The sequence below is a fragment of the Ovis aries genome, chromosome 25 (genome assembly GCF_016772045.2).
Source record: "Ovis aries strain OAR_USU_Benz2616 breed Rambouillet chromosome 25, ARS-UI_Ramb_v3.0, whole genome shotgun sequence".
NCBI classification, from domain to species: Eukaryota; Metazoa; Chordata; class Mammalia; order Artiodactyla; family Bovidae; genus Ovis; species Ovis aries.
In genome coordinates this window covers 40,970,784-40,992,052 of record NC_056078.1, presented here as the reverse complement: position 1 = coordinate 40,992,052, position 21,269 = coordinate 40,970,784, and the positions used below count along the sequence as shown (strand labels likewise).

General features: G+C 52.1%; 1 protein-coding gene across 1 annotated transcript in view; it reads left to right on the top strand.

Annotated features, from left to right (window-relative positions):
- Positions 1–15,543, top strand: part of ANTXRL (ANTXR like) — a 44,270-nt gene extending 28,727 nt beyond the window's left edge. The window contains exons 8-13 of the mRNA XM_042240948.1: positions 2,306–2,401; positions 5,310–5,379; positions 5,935–6,025; positions 6,968–7,246; positions 8,685–8,723; positions 15,316–15,543. Coding sequence (XP_042096882.1) covers positions 2,306–2,401; positions 5,310–5,379; positions 5,935–6,025; positions 6,968–7,246; positions 8,685–8,723; positions 15,316–15,543 — 803 coding nt within the window. The remainder of the gene's footprint in view (positions 1–2,305; positions 2,402–5,309; positions 5,380–5,934; positions 6,026–6,967; positions 7,247–8,684; positions 8,724–15,315) is intronic.
- Positions 15,544–21,269: the final 5,726 nt, after the last annotated feature.

The window sequence follows — 21,269 nt, the reverse complement described above, 5'->3', positions numbered from 1 at the left end:
GCTCATTTCTGATTCCTTTTGGCTCTTTGTTTATGGCAGAAAAGCTTCTACTGGCTTTTTCTTGGCCTCATCTGGGGCCTGATTTCCCCATATTCAATAGCTTAAGTTTCTCTTCTCTGCTTATATCTTTACTTAAAATATGTTTCATTGGTTTATGGTTCTGCTTTGCAAGGAAACCATTCTTTGCAATAAATAATCCTGGAATATGAATTATGAAATATACTTCCATGAGATTAAGGCCCAGTCACCTTGCTCAGGCTGGACCAAGTTGTGCTGGTAAAGGCGTGTTTGCAGGACACAGTTCCAGCTGCTTCTTCCTGGGCAAATACAGATCCTTATGTCATGATAGGCAGGGCTCTTAGGAAGCGTGAACGGTGAGGGAGCAACCTGGCAGATCTGGGTTCAGAAGCAGCATTGGTTTGTCGGCTACTGGGCATGGGAGGGGATGTCGTTAACGGACTTCAAGGTTGCCCTGAATGGGCCACGAAAGCACTAATTTCTTAGCACAAGGCAATCAGTTCACCTTCCCTGCACTTTATCAAAGCTTCAGTGCTCTCTCCATGCTTCCGTGTTGCTAAAGCTCTTCCAAGGACAGGTCGATGCCTCAGGTACCCTCTTAGACCAGGCAAGTACCAAGAGAAAGAGGCGTGGACCAAGGCCAAGCCAAGGATGATGGTCAATAGTGTTAGGGGCAAGCACTTGGCCACTGGAGAGCTTCCCTTTCTGAGAGGGCAGTGGGCTCTGGCCCAGTCAGTGGTTGACATGCAGAAATACAAACCCACACGTGCCAAATGTTCCCATTTTCCAAGAATTCTAGGACTCTGGATTAGTAGAGAAAATGTTCAGATTTTAAACATGGACTCCCATTTTCTTGAAAATACTTGAAAGCCTATAAAAACATGTCAGCAGCACGGCTTCAGCCCACAGCCCAGGAATCTAATTTCCTCAAAACAGAGAGTTTGCAAACTTCACCTTGATCTGATAGGGACTATGGGAAGACTTGAAGGAGGGGGAATCAGGACTGTCAGGTCCAAAGCTGTGCTGACATTTCTGAGGATTATTCCTCAAGCTAACTGATCTTGGGCAATTAATGATCTTAACTAGGAGAACAGGGGTGGAGGCTATTGACCTTGGGCTTGTAGCTGGAAGACCTGCATTTATCCTGGTCCACTCCCCAGGAGCCAGGCCCACTGGCTGCCTTCTCTGGATCCGTTAGTATTTCAGTTGCCAGGAAGCACCAGTGGGGACCTAGCAGCCTGGCTAGGGCTATGGCCCAGAACTGCTGCTGCTGCTGAGTCACGTCAGTTGTATCCGACTCTGTGTGACCCCATAGACAGCAGCCCACCAAGCTCCCCTGTCCCTGGGATTCTCCAGGCAAGAACACTGGAGTGGGTTGCCATTTCCTTCTCCAATGCATGAAAGTGAAAAGTGAAAGTGAAGTCGCTCAGTCTCTTCGCAACCCCATGGACTGCAGCCTACCAGACTCCTCCGTCCATGGGATTTTCCAGGCAAGAGGACTGAATTGGGTTGCCACTGCCTTCTCCGATGGCCCAGAACTACACCTTAGCAAATCAGTCTCCCACCCTAACAGAAGGAAATGCTTGCTGAATCCCTGGGGGCATTGTGTGAGGTACAAGAAGCGGCAGGAAGAGGGAGGTGAAGAGCAGTCATTGCAGAATTCAGAACCACAGCTAAGACAGGGTTCCACCCTCCATGGGGGATTCTCCTGTGCAGGGTCCTCGTCTCCTTTCTTGGCCCTGCTTTACCCAGCTCCTGGCCCTGTACCTGGGATATCCAGCCTGCCACTGGCATAGAGAATCGCAGTGAGGAGGAACAGACCCCTGAGTGTGAGAAAGGCCCACAAGCACTTAGTCTTGGGTGCTCAGCTCAGACAAGGGTCAGGAATGTCTTCAGCCTGCATTATCTTGTTTCTGGGTTATTAATGTAAGGGAAGGCCTGGTAAGGAACACTGCCTGCACCTCTTAGGGAAGACCTTGGGACTTCAAAGTCAGAAACCTGTGGCTGGGTTTGCCCCATGGAGGGTAGCAGACAGGGTGCCTTGAAGGAGCTTGATGAACCAAAGGCAGCAGTGAGAGGCCCACAAGTGCTCAAGGCCCAGGCACCTCAGCTTTACCCTTTGTGATGCCAGGTAAGACCCAGTGTGTGCCCATATATTGGTTCAGACATAGCTGCTTGCTTATTGGAATCCCTGGGAATTCAGTTATAGTGTGGCCTGTCATAACTGTAAGATCAGAAGGAAGTCAGCACTCTCCTAATAACAGACCTTTGGGTGTCGCCCTTGCAGATGAATATGAATTGACGATTTCTGGGAAAGGTTTTAATAATGCAAAGAATGAGGATGAAGTTATTTGTAGATTTAAATTCAAAGACAAGCTAATCGGTAAGTAGCCCCTCGGCGCCACCAAGTGACACGCTTCCCACACCACACTGCATCCCCTTAGCCAGCTAAGCCGTCAAAGCCTTTGCTGACCATTCACTGCAGACACTGTAAGGATGAAGGCAGCATAGACAATGGAAGGAGCAACCTGGCTGGTAAGACTGGCCACCTTGCCCTTCATCCCAGCCTGGAAGGTATCAACTCCAGCACATCAAGACCGTCTTGGCCCAGAGCTTGCCCTTGCAGAGGCTGGGCTTGAGATGCTGGGTCTGCCCTCACGGCTGCACTGCCCCCGCACTTTCCTTGGCCCTCACTTCCCTTGAGAGACAAGTACTTGAATCTCACATCTCTTCTGGTGGGAAGTGATGGCACCCCCAGGGCCCTGAATCTGGGCCAGGTGCACTGAGCTCTCCCAGGAGGGTGGTATTGAGAGCAGATGCCAATCGCCAGGCCTGGACCCTGGAATTCTGGCTCAGGCCCACTTTACATGTGCGATCTTGACCTAATGAGTGTTCTGTTCTCAGTCTCTATTATCTGTACTATACAATGGGGCCGTTCGCATGGTAGGTGTGCAGCTAAGCCCTATTGTGTACATAAGCTACTATTTGGAAATATTTAGGCACTAGGTGTTCTTCCACGATGGGCAAGTGGCCTGAGGAAGCACACAGATGGGGCAGCAGATATGCCCTCATCACTGAAGAGGGTCTCATCTCCCCCCGAGAGTGCCTGGGGACAATTAGACTTCCTCTTCCTCCCCAGGTCTCCAAATTCTCCCACTGATACATTGATTAGATACATTATGCTCGATGACTTCTCATTCCAGGGCCATCTGGTAAACCCAGAGCAAGTTCTCTCCCTCAGCACTTCCGGGCCATCTCTCCTTCTTCCACGGGTGCATGGGATAGGCAGGGTTCTCCCATTGCTAACTGCTCACACCACAGACTATGTAGATGGTCTCAGGGAGTTAGATTTCCCATGGTTTGTAGTTTCTTGGGAGTGACTATGAAGTCGCTCAGTCGTGTCCATGACTTTGTGACCCCATGGGCTGTAGCCTACCGGGCTCCTCCGTCCATGGGATTTTCCAGGAAAGAGCACTGGGGTGGGCTGCCATTTCCTTCTCCAGGGGAACTTCCCGACCCAAGGATCGAACCCGGGTCTCCTGCATTGTAGGCAGACGCTTTACCGTCTGAGCCACATCAGTAAAGTATTTGCATGGAGAACTATTTATTGAGCACATTGGCTAATGTGCTCAAGGTCTTACATGCACTATCCCAATTAATTCTCAGAATACGCCTATTGTTATTCCCTTGTATAGATCTGAAACCAGAGTCAGGGTCAATTCAAGAGCGTGCCCAAGGTCACAAGCTGGTTCTTGTAATTGCCTCCTCTGGGCCTTCCACCTCGCTGAGATGACCTTTCTCGAGGAAGGTGGGACACAACCTATCTTTCAGGAAGTGCATTCAGATGTTCCTCTGTGGTCCGTGGCTGTATTGCTTTCCTTTGTGGACACCACCTCTCTGGGATGGACCAGGACCAGGTTCTCCCACAGGACAGCCCATCCTGCAGTCCTGGGCTCCTCCACTGACCACCTCATTGCATAGAGTCGAGGCTGATAAGAAGTGGCTGCACCACGCTGTTTACTGCCGGGAGCCCTGATGCACTGATGAGGATTGACTTGCTTCCTTTCAATTATGTTTGCCTCTGATTAAAACATAAGACAAAAGTTTAGAAAATATAAAGAAATGTAAAAAAGAAAAAAAAAATGAACCAAGGTTTCTTTAAGTTTTACATTGCCTGTCACTAGTATGTAAAGTTTCTATGCTTCAAAAAGTTGTCTAGATGTGGCGAGTATTTAGCTAACCAGTTACTATTGGGCTGAAACCTGCTTTACAATCAGCCACGCTTTTCTGCGCTCTCGGTATGTGGAGTGCCTGCCGTCACCCCCTCTCCCTGTTCAGGACTGTGAACAGCCTATGGAGAATAAATTGCTCACAGTAATCCCAACCATCCTGTCCTTCAGATGCAAATGCTCTCCCCTAACCATACTGGGCAGTTAGCTTTTATCTGCAGTCCCAATGAAGGACCCGCACTGTCTGAAGCTCATAGCTAATCTGACGGTTGAGTTAGGTCCAAAAAGTTTTCCACGTGGAAATGAACCATTCTTTAGGGAAGAGCCCTGACCTGTGGCAAAAAAATAAAAACAATAAAAATACATTAGAAATTGTTAATTATAACAATGCTACATGGTAGAAAACAGGAAAATACGAAACAGTAAAGAATAAAACATTACCCTTGATCCCAACATAGACAAGCGCCTGTAACATCTCAAATCTAGCTGAAGTGGAATTGGAGAAAGTATTGAGAGTCACAGAGATGCTTCTTCATGAGACATACTCTTCATGAATCGTTCTTCTTCATCAGTTCATTAAAAAAAAAAAAAAGAGTCCCTAAGTTAAAAGGAGGCTATAAAAACATTAACAAATCAGGAATGCAAAGGGAAACCTTCAGTTTGATTACCACTTCATTTATTTAGTTTTGGCTGTGCTGCGTCTTTGCAGCAGCCCCTTGCCTTCCCTTCCCTACCCCTCCCCTTGGTTTTGACGTCATGGCGCTTTCCACTCTGGCATTCATTTCGTCCGTTGTTTGTTACTTTATTGTCTGACTCCCTCTCCAGTCCCACAAATGTCAGGCCTTTGAGAGCAAGACTTCTGCCTGCCTTGTTCCCATTAAACACCAGAGCCCAAGGCCTGAACAGTGTCTGGCGCATGGTAGGTGTCAGGAAAAGGCAGAGAAGAGAAGCTGCTTCTGCCAGAGAGTGGTGGCTCCGCTTGCCAAGGGCAGGCAGAAGGGGAGGGGTGGGTGGATGAATGGATGAGTCCGTTGACATTCTTCTCATGCGATTGTGTTTCAGATGAAAAAGCCAGCTCTGTGAAAGATACCAGTGTGATATGCCCAGGAATAAAGATAGAGAGTCCAGATGAGTAAGTGCCCAATTCTGCCACCATGAGGTGTAAAGAATTTGAGAATCCACCTCTACTGGGGCAACACAGTAATGTTTCCAGGGGGACTGCATGCATCCTCCGCACCTGCCCTGGCTGACAGTCCCTTGAGGCGCTCAGTGATCTGCTGCCACCCAGGCTCTGCTGAGGAGAGCAGGATGCAGGAGATGCTGTGCCCGGGGATGGGTGGTACCTTTGCTCTGGGCAGCCTTTTGGAGCTAAACTCCCATACTGTACTGACAGAGGAGTTGGAATGGTGACACCATACCACCATCCCTGGTCACTTAGCTCATGGCCACGAGGACATCTGACTTCATTCAGGGATCCTCACTGCCTCGTCAGACTTCACTGCAGAAGATGACCTCGTAATACTTTGGGGTGAACTCTCCTTACCCATGCTGTCTGCTCTCTGATATCCCTGAATGCCTGATGTTCAAAGTCATTACAGGGAGGAGATTATGAGCTACAGTTTGAGCCAAGTATAAGAACTATGTCTGTCTGACCTGGTTGCCACTGTCTACCCTATCTGTGCTTTAGGGCTTTCTCCCTGGAAATTAGCCTGAACAATGGTATCAGCTTCATCAACAATGATGTTAGCCTCACCAGCAAGGACTGTGCGAGTACCAGGGTAAGGCTCTGGCAGCCAAGGCTGTCCTGACACCCTGAACCCTGAGGAGGCAAGTGAAGGGAACAGCACCCCGGGCAGGTCCAGTAGATAGCCCGATGTGCCTTAAGCATCATCTCGCAGGTAGCTGAGAGCCCTTAACCCTACATCTGTGTGCTGAACTCCCATTAGGCTTGGGCAGTGCCATAGTGCTACTAAAAAGAGCACCTGGGGTATGCCTTATCGTCCAAGCCTTGCAAACCTTTGCTCTCTCTGTGAACCAAGTGTCATTGAAGGCACATGGAAGGGACAAATAAGCAGACTCCAGAGATGATGCTGAGGCTCTGCCCAGCCTGGACCTACCTTGCCACCTTCCCTGGGCTGGGCCTTGTGGTGGGGACCTCAAGGCTCCATCCTGGATTCCAACTGGGGTGAGTGGGAGAGGTTGGGGCCCTGTGTAGTAGGAGAACAGAGCCCAGGACCTCTGGGACCCCCAAGCCCTCCGAATCTGGGTTCCAGGCACATGGTCTGGAGGGTGCAACAGCTGTGGTCATACCCAGCTAGCTTTGCCTGAGGCTGCAGAGCCAGGAAGCAGGGAAGTGAGGCTATGGATAGGTGTTCAGGGTGCCCTGCCTCTGCTCTCGCACCCCCACCTCTCTCCCATCTGGGTGTCACAGCTGTGATCCTCACCATACCCCATACTCTCAGCCAATGCAGGCAGTGAGGGCTGTGCCATCACTCCTTGGAGGACTGGACTTCCTTAGCAGGTCTCTGGAGAGAGCCGCTGAGCAGGGCCAGCAGTGGGATCTGTGGCCCGGGGCTCCACAGGGTACCAGCTGTGATCTCCTAGAATCTGTTTCCTCAAGTGGGACAAACAAGCAGAAAGGGGTAAGGGAGGACTGGGGTGGGATCCAAGTGGTAGGCGCCTGGTCCATGCCAGGACTCCGCCATGTGTTTTTTCTGTAGGCAGGGGGGCCAGTTAAAGATACGACTACCCCACCAGCTCCCTCAGCAGCTGTCCAGCCGCCTCCAGAGACGCCACCCGCGCCGCCGCCCGGGCCGCCCGCGCCGCCCGCACCGCCTGCCCCGCCCACACCGCCCGCGCCACCCGCGCCGCCCGCGCCGCCCGCGCCGCCCGCGCAAGTCATCCCCTATGTCAACCCTCTCTACCTCTTCGCACTCATCCCAGCCCTGCTCTTATTGTCCCTGATGTTCTGCTGCATCTGGTGGCTATGCCACAGGAGGGTGAGTGAGCCCTGCCTACACAGCCTGTGTCCAGCCCTCACCAAGCCCTGAGGGACCGAGCATGGGCCCACTTCAGATCCTGCCTGTGGGCAGGTTCCCATCAGCTCCAACAAGGCACAGACTCCGTCCTCCCCTCCTGGGCGTAGACAGTCGGGGCCTCTAGGGGGCTACCTGCCTCATGCTTCCACCTTCACATAGAGGGGGCCTATGGGTTGCCTGGCCCCTGAAAAGAAGAGACCCCAGATCCCCTGAGAACCACACTGCCTTACAGCAGAAAGACTCAGGTAGATCAAAGCCCCAGGAGTCTCTGCTGCTGGGGGAAGAAGAGGGGCCTGCCTGGGCACTGATGGCCCAAAGGGAGAAGGATGCTGGCCTGGGGAGGGCTAACCTCAGAGGCGGCTGTGCCTTTGGAAGCAGCATGGATCCCTGCCCATCTCTGGTACCCTAGTCACTCCTTCATCAGTCACACAAAGTCACCGGGATGTGCAGGACCCTATGCGGGACACAGAGGGGCAGGAATGAAGTACCCGCCACCTTTGCCCATAAGAGCTCATTGTCTAGTGGCTGCTCTGGTGTAGGCCCCTGGGGGGCATTGAAGGTAAATGTCACCTTCAGAGGGTGTGGCAGGTGCCCTGATAATGAAAAGAGTAGAGACTGGCCCTGGGGACGGAGGGGAGGGAGAGGGACTGGCCAGCCAGGTTTGCAAGGGCACAGGACAGCGCTGGGTGAAGAAGAGGGAAAGCAGAGCTGAGAAAGCATGAGCAAAGCAGCCTGGAAGCCAGCGGGTCAGGTTTCTGCAAAGGGCAAGAAGTGAGGAGAGAAAGCATGGGGAGAGGGAGGTGGACAGTCATCCCCGAGGGCTGGGAGGCAGGGAGGGCTGCAGGGGGTGGGAGAGGGGAGCTGGGAGGGGTGTGGGGAGTGCTCTCTTGTCTCCATACGCCGTCAGGGCTGCTGATGAAAACTCCCATGTGCAGCCTCTACCAGGGACCAGGAACCTTGGTCTGTCTCCCACTTAACCATACATGGAGGCCTTGATTCCCCTTTGATAACTGAGAAGCCTGAGGCCCAGAGAGGGGGAACCTGTTGGTTATAGACCTACAGACAGCAGACACCCCAAAACCCATTTTCTGCCTCCCTACTGCTATTGAGCAGCATCCGCTTCTATCTGCGTAGCTGAGCCAGAGCCCTCCACATGCCTTTGAACCCATGATTTTAACCACAGTGACTGTCCCTTGTTGTGAGTACCAGGTAAGCAGGAAAAGATGGATGGAGGTGAAAAGTCATTAAGGAGGGAGCTGTGACACCCAGGCTGGGGTGTGAAACTTGAGGGAAGCCAATTCACGCTGCAAGGTCTTACCCCAGAATGCGTCAGTTCAGCAGAGATAAGCTTTACGGGCACTAAGCTTGACAACTTCCATCTTGATCACTTCCATTGCAGACCGTCAAGGAGCCACCGCCAGTGCTGAATCCAGAGAGGGTGAGTGGTCCTGATGTTGAGAGCATGCCCATTGCACACAATGCCCTACACAGAGAGGCCCCCAGAGGTACTTGGGGAGATGTCCTCCCCCACCCTTGCAGCTCTCACCTATCTGGGCAGAGAGAACTGGTAGAAAGAGAGGGTGACAGAGGGAAGGCAGGGATGCTGACGGAGAAGCAGACTCGCAAAATGTCGCCCAGAGAACACCACTCCCCAGCCCCCAGCATAGTCTGATCCAGGGCCCTTAGCACTGGGTCAGCACGTGGCGTAGCCTGTCTCAGGAACAGCTATGATCCTTCCTGGAATCAATGGGCTTTTTGTCAGTTCCCAAAGGACTGTTTGTAGGATGGTCCTTTCAGCACCCAGGTGAGTTTTTGGAAAAGGATCCTCAGGTTTCAGGGACCTGGACCCCCTCCCTGAGCTCGGCTGCCTGTTGGGCCTCCGTTTCCTTGTTCTTCATCCCTGGCTCATTTCAGGGTGAGGGCCTTGGTGGGGTTGGCCTCTGGGGGGCTGAGGAGGGAGGAGAGAGTCTTATCTGGCATCGAGCTGTGAGAGAGGTGAGTCAAGCTGAGCACAGGTGCCAAAGTCAGGTGGGGAGGCTGTGGCTGACCCACCAGAGTGGGGACCCAAAACAGGGCCCATAAGAGGCAGTTAGAGCAGGAGCACCGTGTCCCAAGATGGGGGGTCTGGGTCTGAGATACAGCGGCAAACAGGGCCTCTGCAGGGCTGGCATAGCACCGGCTGCAGTGGGGCCTGGGGGCTGCCTCTGCCCGAGGCGGGTGAGTGCAGCCCTGTCCCCTGCTGCTGCTGCACCCCTGACAGCCGCCTTCACATGGTGCAGCCTCTCACCCAGCCTCTCCTGCGGGGGCGCCTCTGGGAGCCAAGGGGACAGGGTGAAGTTTGCTGATCTTTGGAGAGGAGGTGTCTTTGTAAGCCAAATGGAGCTGGTGTGTTTTCACATAGAGGCCACTCTCTTCCTGTGCCGGGAGCTGCTCATCTGTCCTTGATTCTCCCACAAACATTTGCTGAATGGCTGACACTTGACAGGTGCCAGGGCAACAGACGTCATGTGTCTGCACCCAGGAGCTGCCAGACAAGAACATGGTGTTTTCTCTCCCTAGGAGCCGGAGGAGACGTGCCAAATGCCGTGCCCCACAGTGATTGTCCCTTGTGGGTGCCAAGGAGGGGGAATGAAACGAATGGAGGTGAGAAGGGCCCTCGGGAAGGAGTACTGAGTCCACGGCTGGGGAGCAGGGGGTGAGGACAGCTGGTTCATGCCCAAGTCTGGCTCCAGTAGGCATGGCTTGAGCAGAAACGAGCTGTGGGCACCAGACTATGTTCCCTTGCTGCTAGAGAAAAGCCAAAAGCACCCCAAACCTAGTTGCTCAGGGGAAGCCGAAAGTACAAGGGCTCATGTTCCCATCACTGCCAGCATTTCCCCCTTGGGATGGGCCCAAGCTCTGGATGTTGTTGGGGCCCCCAAAGGGCAGTTCAGTGTTGTTTCAGGGAATTGGTGGGGATGGATCCCTGACAGGCAATTTCAAGTGAGAGGAGACACTGTCCCTCTAGAGGCAGCATCTAGGCCTGTAGCGTCCTCACAAACACATCTGCTTTTCAGGGAAAACTGGATAGCTTGTGTGAATTTGTTCAGCGCTGCAATCAGATGTCAGTAATGTGGTGCCCAACCAGAGACATGGTAAGCAGGGCACAGGGATGCTCCCCGGGTTGCTCCATGGGTTGGGGTCTTGGTTTTGCCCTTCATCATTGGCCCCTGAGACTGTCGGTCAGAGAACCCTGTCCTGTCTGGGTATCTGCCAGGAAAAATGTCCAAGAAGTGCAGACCTGGAGCTCATGCGCCTCCAGACGATTCTCCACACGGCACACATGAGTTTCCTCTGTGTCCTCATCGCAAGGATGTCAGGACCTTTCTTCTCAGAACTATGACTAGAACTGCCAATCCTAAGTAAAAAGGTCTGGAGAGGCCTATTTGCCTCCCATCAATCGTCCCTCTCCACAATTCCCCCTCCCCTGGGCGACTGCTAGCTGCACCCCACCCATGAGATTTTCCTGAACTGGTCACTCAAGTGCCAGCAATGGTGGGACATGGTGACACCCCCTCCCCAATGTTGTCGGGCCAACACTGACTGCATTTAGCAGGTAGCAAAGACGACCCCCTGTGTCATTGCCTGTGACAATGGGGAGAAGCCAAATCGTTCCAGCTGTCATCCTTGGAATGTAACAATAATGCTGGGTAATTCTACTGTGCTCTTTCTGTGGGTCAGTTGCTCAGCTAAAAACTTTACATGTCTTCATTGCTTTAATCCTCCCAATAATTACAGGTAGATACTACTATTATCCCACAGAGAGGCTGAGTGACTTGACTAAGTCACAAAGGCTGGGAGGAGCACTGACTTGAATTCTGAGCCTGGCTCTATCCTTCTCTTTGAACCCCATTTGGGGTCAGTACTCATGATCTCATGGTGCTTACCCACAGACCACCAGAGGTTGCCCTACCCAGCTCCCTGGGGCCCAAGGAGGGCAATGGTTTGCCTGGAAATCATTTGCCTGGCCGTTCCAAACTCAGACCCTTTCCACAGACCAGACCAGGGGCCTGGAGGACGTTGCGGACCCCGAGCCTTTAATGAGGGCTGCATCAGTCACCTTCCCTGAATCACACAGGCTCTTGGAGACTGGGCGCTTGGGCGTTTGGAAACTGTAGTCAGGCCAGAAAGCCTCTGGACACTGATACTGACACATCTGAGGCACTGCTCACACCCAGCAGAGACATTATCTGGTGCCAGAGTGCCAGCGTTCCTACGGCTCTCAGTCCCAGGTTTACTTGCCGGGAAGCCCCATTCTCCACCTGATTCTCCTGGAACCTCTCCCCGGAACCACAGCCTCATTATGCTCACAAGAGCCCCATGCCAGCATTATGCCTCGTTCAGTAGAGACAGCCACGCAGAGATGCTCAGTCAGGAGCAGGAAGGACAGAGCAAGACAGAGATAAGACCCAGATGGGAGACCCCAGACACAGCCTTCCTGCCCAGAGCTCAGGGCTCTGAAGCGGTCACAGGCCCAGGGCTGCTCTGTGGAGCTTGTGCTGGGATGGCAGAGCGATGGGTTAGGGAGCTCGTATCCCCCAGGGCTCTGCTCGGCCCCTGCAACACCAGCTCTCCAGCCTGCCCGTTAGTCTCTCTGGGTTCACAGTGATCTGTGTGCTTCCTGGAGGCAAAACGGAGGCCTGAGAGATCAGGGAAGCTGCCAAGGCCACCCAGAGAGTAAGCGGCAGCAGCCCGAGCTGGCTGAAACCAACCTGCTCATCCTGAGAGGGGCTGGGAGCCCGTGACTGTGCCTGGTGGACGTGACCCCTCCCATTCCTCTGCCCCCCTCCCATTTGACCTTATCCCTCCCAACCATAGTCCTAGGGCTTGAGTGTTAAGGATATCTGTGGACACTTCCAGTATTCTGGTGGGTGCAGGAGTCCTGATTCCTTTCTTGAAGCCTTCTGTGTTCTGGTCCCAGGCCTTAGAGTGAATCATAGCCTAAGTGATGGAGTGTCAACTGGGAGCCTACCGTCTCTGCAGGCCGGTGTCAGCTCCCAATCCCCACCCTGAATGTATAACAGGAGACACCCTATTCAGGGACATGTTATGCAGGAGTGGCCTCATGTTTTTCCTACCTGAACCATAGGTCCCCTCAGCGAGAGGAGTTCTGGAGCTGGGGGAAAGGGCATACCTCAGTGGGAACATGTCAAGTTTGCACTTGGGGGGTCTCAGCCTGCCCTAGCTCAGCCCGGGCAGGGGATTAGGAGCATCAACCAGATGTCCTTCCAAGGACAGACATAAGCCTTTTGTCCTCTCACTGCTGACCATCCCCTGTGCCCTGTACCCCGTCCCAGGAGCTCTGTTCAGACAGAACCTCGCCCAGGCCCTCTTCACCAGGCTGTGCTGAAAAACAAGCCTCAGGGGAGTCAGTTCCCAGCAGCGCAAACGTGCAGCCTCTCTCTCCTCCATCCAGTTCCTGAGCCATAGGGAGGTTGTTTCCAAACTCCTCGATCTGGACTGGAAATGCAGTCAGGCCTGTGTATGTGAGCATGCTCAGAGAACCGTGGAGTCTGGGGATGACCTTGTAGGAGCTGCCGCCTTCTAAAACCTCTGCCAGCTGCTTGTTTCGGTGATTTAGATATGACTGCCTTCAGCACAATACAATGGGGAAAATCCTCCAAGGTTCACTTTACCAAAACACTCAGCCTTTTGGTAACAGAAGCAATCATTCTTGTTTATTGTAACCTTCTGTGAAATGACCATGTTTCCCTGCCCCACTGCCTTCTAATCCCCAGAGGAAATCTGATAATGGTCCCTCCCAGACCGTCTTTCCTACACACACAACGGGATGATGCAGCAAGGCTCAGTCCACTTTCTTAGTCTTGAGTCAAACCCACACTGGAGGTCCTGATCCTCTTTGTTCCCTGACTTTCCCAGGTCAGCCCATTCAGTTCATGGAAATCAGTTCTGCTAGACACGTCAGCAAAATCGAGTGAAAATAGGAAACCTTCCACTCTCACTGAATGTGATGCCGGCAGTGACATAACTGTCTACAGAGAGTGTGACTCACTCAAGACCTTTTACACAAGGGTCTCACTCATTCCCACAACAGCGGCCATTTATGCAGAGTAGGGATTGCCAGTGAGTACTTCATACAAGCTGTCTTTTCATCCTCCCAACACTCTACCAGGGAGGAAGCTGACCCCCTGTACACCTACCCAGCTGCACAGCCATGAGGCCAGTATCCACAGCCCAAGGCCCAGACCTCACCCATGCTTGGCTGCCTCTCTGTTCAGCCAGGTGATCACTGCTCTGCATTTTGAAGCTAAAGAAACCAAGGTTCTGATGCTTTGTGATGGGCTTAACATGACAAGGTTGTGTAAGGGTGCAGCAAGGGTGTTAACGACCCTAGGCAGACTCACTTTCAAGTCCAGGCCACAGCTCCTGTAAGCTGCTGTCACAGTGAGTGGGAAAGAACTAGAAAGGACTTCCTTCCTCTGTGCAGCGTGTTAGACGTGTAAACAACTGTGAATGTTAATTTCTTATTTTCACACTATATTGCTTGCAAACCGCCTCTAAATATGAACACATAAATATATACTGGAAACAGTTGTCCTGGGAATGATTAGAGCTACAGAGAGGCTGTCGGATGCATTCATGGCCAAGCAGTTCCTGAGTTCCTATGTTCTAACGCCACTCACAGAGGGAGCATCAAAACACATGTGTGATAGAGCTGGGCCAGCACTTCTGCCCTCCAGGAAGTCCCAACGTGAAAGTTGTTCAAGACTGTGACCTTTATGAAAGTCTCGGATCATAGCTTTGGGACAGGGTTGGCAGCCTGCTGCCCCATGCTCAGCAGCCCTCCTCCCCTCCCAACTCCTCTCTCTCACACACTCACACACACACGTGCACGCACACACACACTTCCCTCTGTGATGCACAGGAAATCCAGAAATGGAGCCAAAGCTCCAAAGCCCTGGAGATTAAGGTTCCACCAACCGTTTGCCAATTGCTTCAAGAAACATTCCTTCACTGTGGAGCAGCTGAGTTAATATAGGAAGTGATTGGTCACCAGCTTAGATCTCTTCATTAATAGAAAACCAGAGGAGAAGGACACTCCCCTCAGCCCCCAGTCGCCTCCCTCACCCCCTTATGATCACACAACAGACCCGGGGGCCTCCACCACTGTTTGGAGCCCCTCACTCCTCTCCCTCAACCCACATGCACATCCCTGCCCCTGCAGCTCAGTGACAGGCTGTGGCTAGGGGAGAGGTGCCCTGCAGTCTGGCTGTGAGAAAGTGAAAGGGAGCCCAGAGGCAGAAGATGCTAGGTCTGGAATGATCTGTTCATGTTCTAGAGTAAATAGAAATACGGGAGCTTAGAAATAAAGATAGAAGATCCCAATCTATTCAGAGTAGCAATAAAAGAACATACCCACACGTGTGTGACAATGTGTGCTGACCTATAATGTACGGAAACCACAGAACTTTACTCTTTCGCTATGACAGAAGACTTGCAAATGCAGAAACCTAGACCACAATGCCAACTTTTCCCCCAAAATTTATGGGCTTAATGCTGCTTTAGTGAAAATTGCAATGAATGTTTTTAGGGAACTTGACCTAAATGATTCTAAGGTGATTGTAAGATTCCTGTTTAGTTCAGGAATTTGGGATGCAATCCTAGGGCGGGGAGGAACAGAATCCTGCTGTTGGCAGAGGAAGGTGAGAATAGATGGGCAGCTGGAGACGTGTGTGGCTCAGGACAGAGTCTGGGCGCAGTGGGTCCCAAGGTTGAGCCTCACAGGTGCTCAGGGTAACATTTCGCATTGAATGGCAGGCCCACCAAAGCCTGAAGTCTGTACTGCATAAGGAGCACCTATAGGGACCGACAGGCCCAGACAGGCCCAGCAGGGTAATCAGGGGACTCTGGGCAGCAGGAGAAGGGTGGACCTGAGTCAGAGAAGGCGCTCGGCAGGCCCCAGGGAAACTGCAGCCTTCTGCTCCCAGTTCCAGCGGCTTCTAGTAATCTCTCTGTTTTGTCGCCCACAGGGAAAGTGCGTCAACTTTGCCCTAATGAGGCCGCACTGTGGGCCACTGCACTGCAGCCCTAAGGCCTGCATTCAGCCCAGCCGGGAGTGCTTCACCATCAACAACTGCTGCTCACGGTTCCAGCACTCCCCATCCACGTGCTCCAGGCCCCCCTCCAGAATGCAGCCGTTCATCTCGACCCCTACCCGGACAGCCAACAGAGCCACTTTGTCACTCCAGCCCCCGTAGCCCAAGCTCCAAAGCACCAAAACCCCAAGATTATTAAGAGCCCTTTGCTTGCTGAATTAGACATATATATTGAGTCTTGGTTTACGGTCATAATGCGTTGGAATCTGTTGCGAATCCGAGTTTGCTACCAGGTGAGCACTGCTCCACTGTATGAGCAGTATCTATACTGGTCCTGCGAGGACACAGCACCCCGATGTCCTGAGGATTACACATGAGTCCCAGTCCCCAAAACCTGATCATCTGTCACCAAGGTCTGGGATGGGGTTTTAGTCAAATTCTGCTATTTGAACAAAACCCAAAAGATCTTTAAAATATGAATACAATCCTGTGTCTCATTCCCTAATCTGGCACAGAGAGGACTACTTGAATTTCTCGTCTTCTTCACTCCTTGCTCCTGGTTTCCATCTTTTGGTTGCTTACGTTCCAGTCATGTCTCAGAAAGAGATGAGGCCCTCTACAGTTCACCAGCTGGAAGTGCACCTTTTCTTCCCGGATAAATCAACAGGTCCCTCATTCCAGTTCAGTTCAGTCACTCAGCCGTGTCCGACTCTTTGTGATCCCACGGACCGCAGCATGCCAGGCTGTGTCCATCACCAGTGCTCCTGGAGCATTCTCAAACTCATGTCCATTGAGTTGGTGATGTCATCTAGCCATCTCATCCTCTGTCCCTAAGTCAGAGGTCCCTGAATAATGAAAGTCTCTCAGTCGTGTCCGACTCTTTGTGACCCCCTGGCCTATACAGTCCATGAAATTCTCCATGCCAGAACACTGGAGTGGGGATCCGTTCCCTTCTCCAGGGGAATCTTCCCAACCCAGGGATCAAACCCAGGCCTCCCGCACTGCAGGCAGATTCTTTATCAGCTGAGCTACAAGGAAAGCCCTAGGCCCAAGGAAATTTTAGAGGACATGTGTGTGAGTGTGAAGTCTCTCCATTTCCCTAGAGAAGTTCAATTCCGTTATTCGACATCTGCCAAACAGAAGTAACGGTGCTCCCGACAGAGATGTTTTAGCACTCAGCGTCCTCCCCACCACCCAGGCTGTCTGTATGATGTTCCAAGGCCATGCACACACCCCACGGGAGTACGGAAGCACTTCAGAAGGAGTATCCCGGAGGTACGACAGCTAGCTGTCTCTAATCCGTATCGATAGTACGTTAAATACTTTCCACCCTCACTCCCATCTCCTTGAATGTTATATTTGTGCCTTTTAGTTGAATATCCGTATGACAACTATAGGTTAAAAAAAAAAAAGAAAAGAAAATGTACTCATGATACCAAGTGTGTGAAATTTTATTAGACAGAAAGGAGATTTAAATAATGTGAAATCCTGTAGAGAGATTTTATCTCTTCCTTAGAAGGGGAATATTTTGGATTGTTTGTAAGGGGTGAGAGCATTGTCCTGGCCTGAGAGTGTCAGGGACACATTTCTGAAACTGGCTTTGTGCTCCTATATTATATCTATGTGTTTGTGTATAACTAATAAAATACATGCCCATCTCTGAGACTCTGTGACTCTACACAGAGAAATGTATCTGTAATTTAATAAAGAGCCCAATGTGACCCTGGCTGAAATCAGCATGTCTGTTTAATAGTGGATGTTGAGAGCCTTCTCATTTTTAGCCCATCACTCCTGCCTCACCCATGAACAGAAGAAGGAGGTGGTCATGACTTTGGATCATTAGATCAGGGGAGATCTGGGAGGGGCATGAGCCCACACCTTACCACCCACACCCACCAACCCTGGCCACGCTTCCTTCTGTGCATGGTAATAAGAGGCAGTAGAAAACGGGAGTTTCCTTGGCATCTCTCCCTGGGCCCTCTTTGCCCCCCTACCTTTCCTCATTCTATCTCATTGGATATTTTTGGTTTCACATCAACCAGAGGTGCCTCACCCTAGTGAAGAAGAATGGAGGTGCAGCCCTTACCTGATACCTGACTTGTAGACGGGCAGCCTTTTGTCCCAGGTGCCCCTCCTGCCTGAGTCCTGGGGGCAAGCAGGATATTTTTAGAAAAGTGGCCTCATATCTGAGCTGTCTCAAGCTGAGACCTATACCCAGAGAAATATACTGGGCAATGCTTCTCCCTTATTTTAGACTAGGACAACAAAAACGCACACTTTCTCTTTTTTTAATTAAGTTTCATTTTACTTTATTTTGGCCACACTGCATGGCATATGGTTCCCCAACCAAGGGTTAAACTCATACCCCCTGCATTAGGAGCACAGAGTCTAAATCACTGGACCACCAGTAAAGTCCAAATAGGCACATTTTCTGAATGTCCCTTGGTTTCGTGTAAAGCAACCCCTGTAGACTCAGATGGACCTCCAGGCTTGGACCAAAGCCTTGAGCTTCTGGAAGCTGGGAGCCTCCCCAGACCAGACCAGGGCCAGCCACGACCTCCTCCACAAACACCCAAGTAGAAGCGCAAGCACCCGTGAGGGAGCGTGCATCCCTGGCAAGGCTATGGCCTTAACAGCAGGCCTCCCATCCTCTTTCTGTGCCCCAGAGCGCCTCGTGCACCCAGGATGCAGACAGAGGAGGTCGGGCTGTCGGACAGGCGCTCTACCCGGCCAGGGCCGCTACACTGTGCTGGCTGCCCGCGAGTCCACTCAATGTCCTGTTCTCTTTCTGTGCGCTCTTCTTTTCGCGTTCCTAGCCAGGCTTTGCAGTTTGCCTGCTTGCTTTCAGTGCGGGAGAAAGTGGCCAAAGTCAACCTCTTTTCCATCCTGTGTCAAGACTGAAGCTCCTGGGACATCCTTGGAGGTCCAGTGGTTCACACTTCGCCTTCCAAATGCAGAGGTTCAGGTAACATCCCTGGTTGGAGAGCTAAGATCCCATATGTCTTCCAGCCAAAGAACCAAAACATAAAACAGAAACAAGATTGCAACAAGTTCAATAAGGACTTTAAAACATGGTCCACATTAAAAAAAAAAAAAAAAATCTAAAGGGAAAAAAAGACTGAAGCTCCTGAAGGACTTGCCTGTAGTCCAGTGGTTTCCCAACGCAGGGGACGTGAGTTTGATTCGTGGTCGGAGAACAGGTCTTGACTTGGGCAGTAGAGATAGAGAAGGGAGTCCCTTATGTTCAAGAAACAGAGGTAGGGGTGCAGTCTGGATTCAGTTAACAGCAAAGCCATTGTATTCGTTTGTTTGGCGTGCAGTAATAAAGCACCACAGACTGAGCGGCTGAAACAACTGAAATCTATTTTATTGTAGTTCTAGAGGCTAGAAGACCAAGATGAAGCAAACTCTGGCTCAAAGAGCAGATAGCCAGTCACAGGAAGTGGTCATCATGCAGGCAGGAGGCCATAAAGGGAGGGGGATGCTAGAAGCGGCCCCCCTGCGTAGGGCAGAGCTGGGGGCTGACGCAGAAACAGGCTGGCCCTAAACCAGCAGCAGCCTCACCTGGGGACAGAAGGCACAGGGGGCTAATAGGCATTGCCTGCCCCCCAGGAGCCTTCCTGTCTTGCAGCTTCAGGCAGTGGTGCAGAGCCTTGCTGAGGCCGGGATGACGGGAGGCTGGTGTGATGTGGTAAATGGTTCCAGGAGATGGCGCTCAGAGATTACGTTTGTTTACTAGCCCAATTTAAAAATCAGTTTCAAAACATATTAAGAGAGTCATGGAAAAAAACACAATAGTGACTTTTGTTTCTCCTGGGATCTTTTACCTCGGCATTTCGTACCCATTATGCGGCCCCTTCTATCACATTGTCAATGGTGAGAGCTGTTTCCTCTTTCTGAAGACTGGAGATATTTCTTCAAAACCTGGAGTAATGGAGGGGGGCAGATGTGAGGGAGAACCTGCCCTAAGCCCAGCATGCCCTTGTCCCACCCACCGGCCTTCCGCCAAATGTGCAGCTTTCTGTGGTGACCAGCAGACTCAGCTGTGGCTGCATCTGTGCCAGTGGGCCAGTCCCAGCCCCTCTGCCAGGGCCCAGGTGGCCTTAGTGTCAGGGCCCCGCGTGCTGTCAGGGACCCACGGAAGAGCCCAGCCATTCCACTCTGCCATCCTCCGCCCTTCTCCCCACGGCCATCCTCTACTCCTCGTTCACTGCAAGCTTGGGCACCTGGCTGACATTTCCTGGCAGCCCAAAATCCATCCTGGGAAACGTCAGTATCTACAGGGTGACCCATCCGACACAAGGGCCTCTTGGTCCTTGACCTCTTGGCCTCTAACTCCCTGCACTGTGAGCCGTGTCCGTTCCTCACACCCATCCCATATCCTGTCACTGTTTCCATCTCTCCCCTGTCTGTCTGCAGCCCATCTCCCCTCCTCCTCATGTCCCTGGTTTCCCGCGCTCCCTCCCGCTCCCCGCAACTGGATCCACACAGCTGCAGGTTCTGGAACCTGGGTCCCATCGTGCTGTTCTTCTTTGGGCATGCCCTTCGGGCATCCATGCTGCCTCCGAGTGCTCAGGCTAAGCGGAAACCCATTCCATAGCCTGCGAGGCTGCTCTGCATTCCCAGCCCCAGCTGCTACTTTTCCTCGTGGCTCTGAAGCCTGTTCTCTACCTGAACAGACCACATCTTCCCAGTGTCCCTCCCTCGTTCTAGCTGGCAGTTAGCCCTGTGCACTCACACACAGCCTGGACACAGCACCACGCCAGGGGCATCTCTTACCTCCATTCTGCCTGTCTGCTACCCTACTCTTAGTCCCTTTCTGGGGTTAACTGCAACCATTCATCAGTGAAGCATCGCTTCCTCAGAGCAGCCTCCCAACACGGGAGACCAGACAAGACCTGAGCCCTTGCTCTGCCGTCTGTTTCCACAGCATTCTCTGCCCTCCTCTCTGTCACTTACCTGCAGCTTACAGGACTCTGGATAATCTGGGCTCCGCTTGAGCCAGGGCTGCAGGCTCAGCACTGCCCACTCTAGGCTGAGTACCGAAACACAGCAGCAACCATTGCTGTTTGTGCCACGAGTGAAATGTGAGACTAGAGGTCTTGGGACCCCCTAGAAGGAGCACTCAGGTTGACCTGCCCACGGAGGCGAGTTGCACTCATCTTCTCCTGCAAGAACTGCAAAATTGCAACTCGCTGCTCAACAACCATTCACAGGAGAATGTTGGTTCCTACTAAAAAAAGATATCCCACATCCAAGAGCAAAGGAGACGCTCCAACAAGACAGTAGGAGGGCCAACATTGTGTTTAGACTCAAACCCCATACCCACCAGAGACTCTCAGAGGGCTCAAACAAAACCTTGTGCACACCAGGACCCAGAAGCCCCACAGAGACTGAGCCAGGCCTGACTCTGAGTGTGTGAGTGCCTCCTGTGGAGACACAGGTCAGCAGTGACCTGCTGTGGGGACAAGGTCTCTGGCTGCAGCAGACCTGGGTCACCCAGCGTGTGGCATAAGCCCTCTGTAGGAGGTCACCATTAGCCCCAGACAACCCACAAACTGCAGAACAATTAGACCAAAGAAATTCTCACGCTGTTAAGAAAGTTCTAGGACCCACAACAGATTTCCCAACCTGGGGATTGAGCAAAGGGACTGAGAGCCCCCAGGGAATTTGACTTTGGAGGTCAGTGGGAGACTGAACAGACTTGCCTGTGAGTGTCCAGGAATCTCTGCTGGAGGCTTGACAGTTTGGCCTGAGGCAAAACAACAGAGATGGAACACAGCCCTGCACTTCAACAGAAAATTATATTAAAGATTTACTGAGTATGGCCCCACCCATCAGAACAAGACCCAGTTTCACCCAGAGTCAGTCTCTCCCATCAGGAAGCT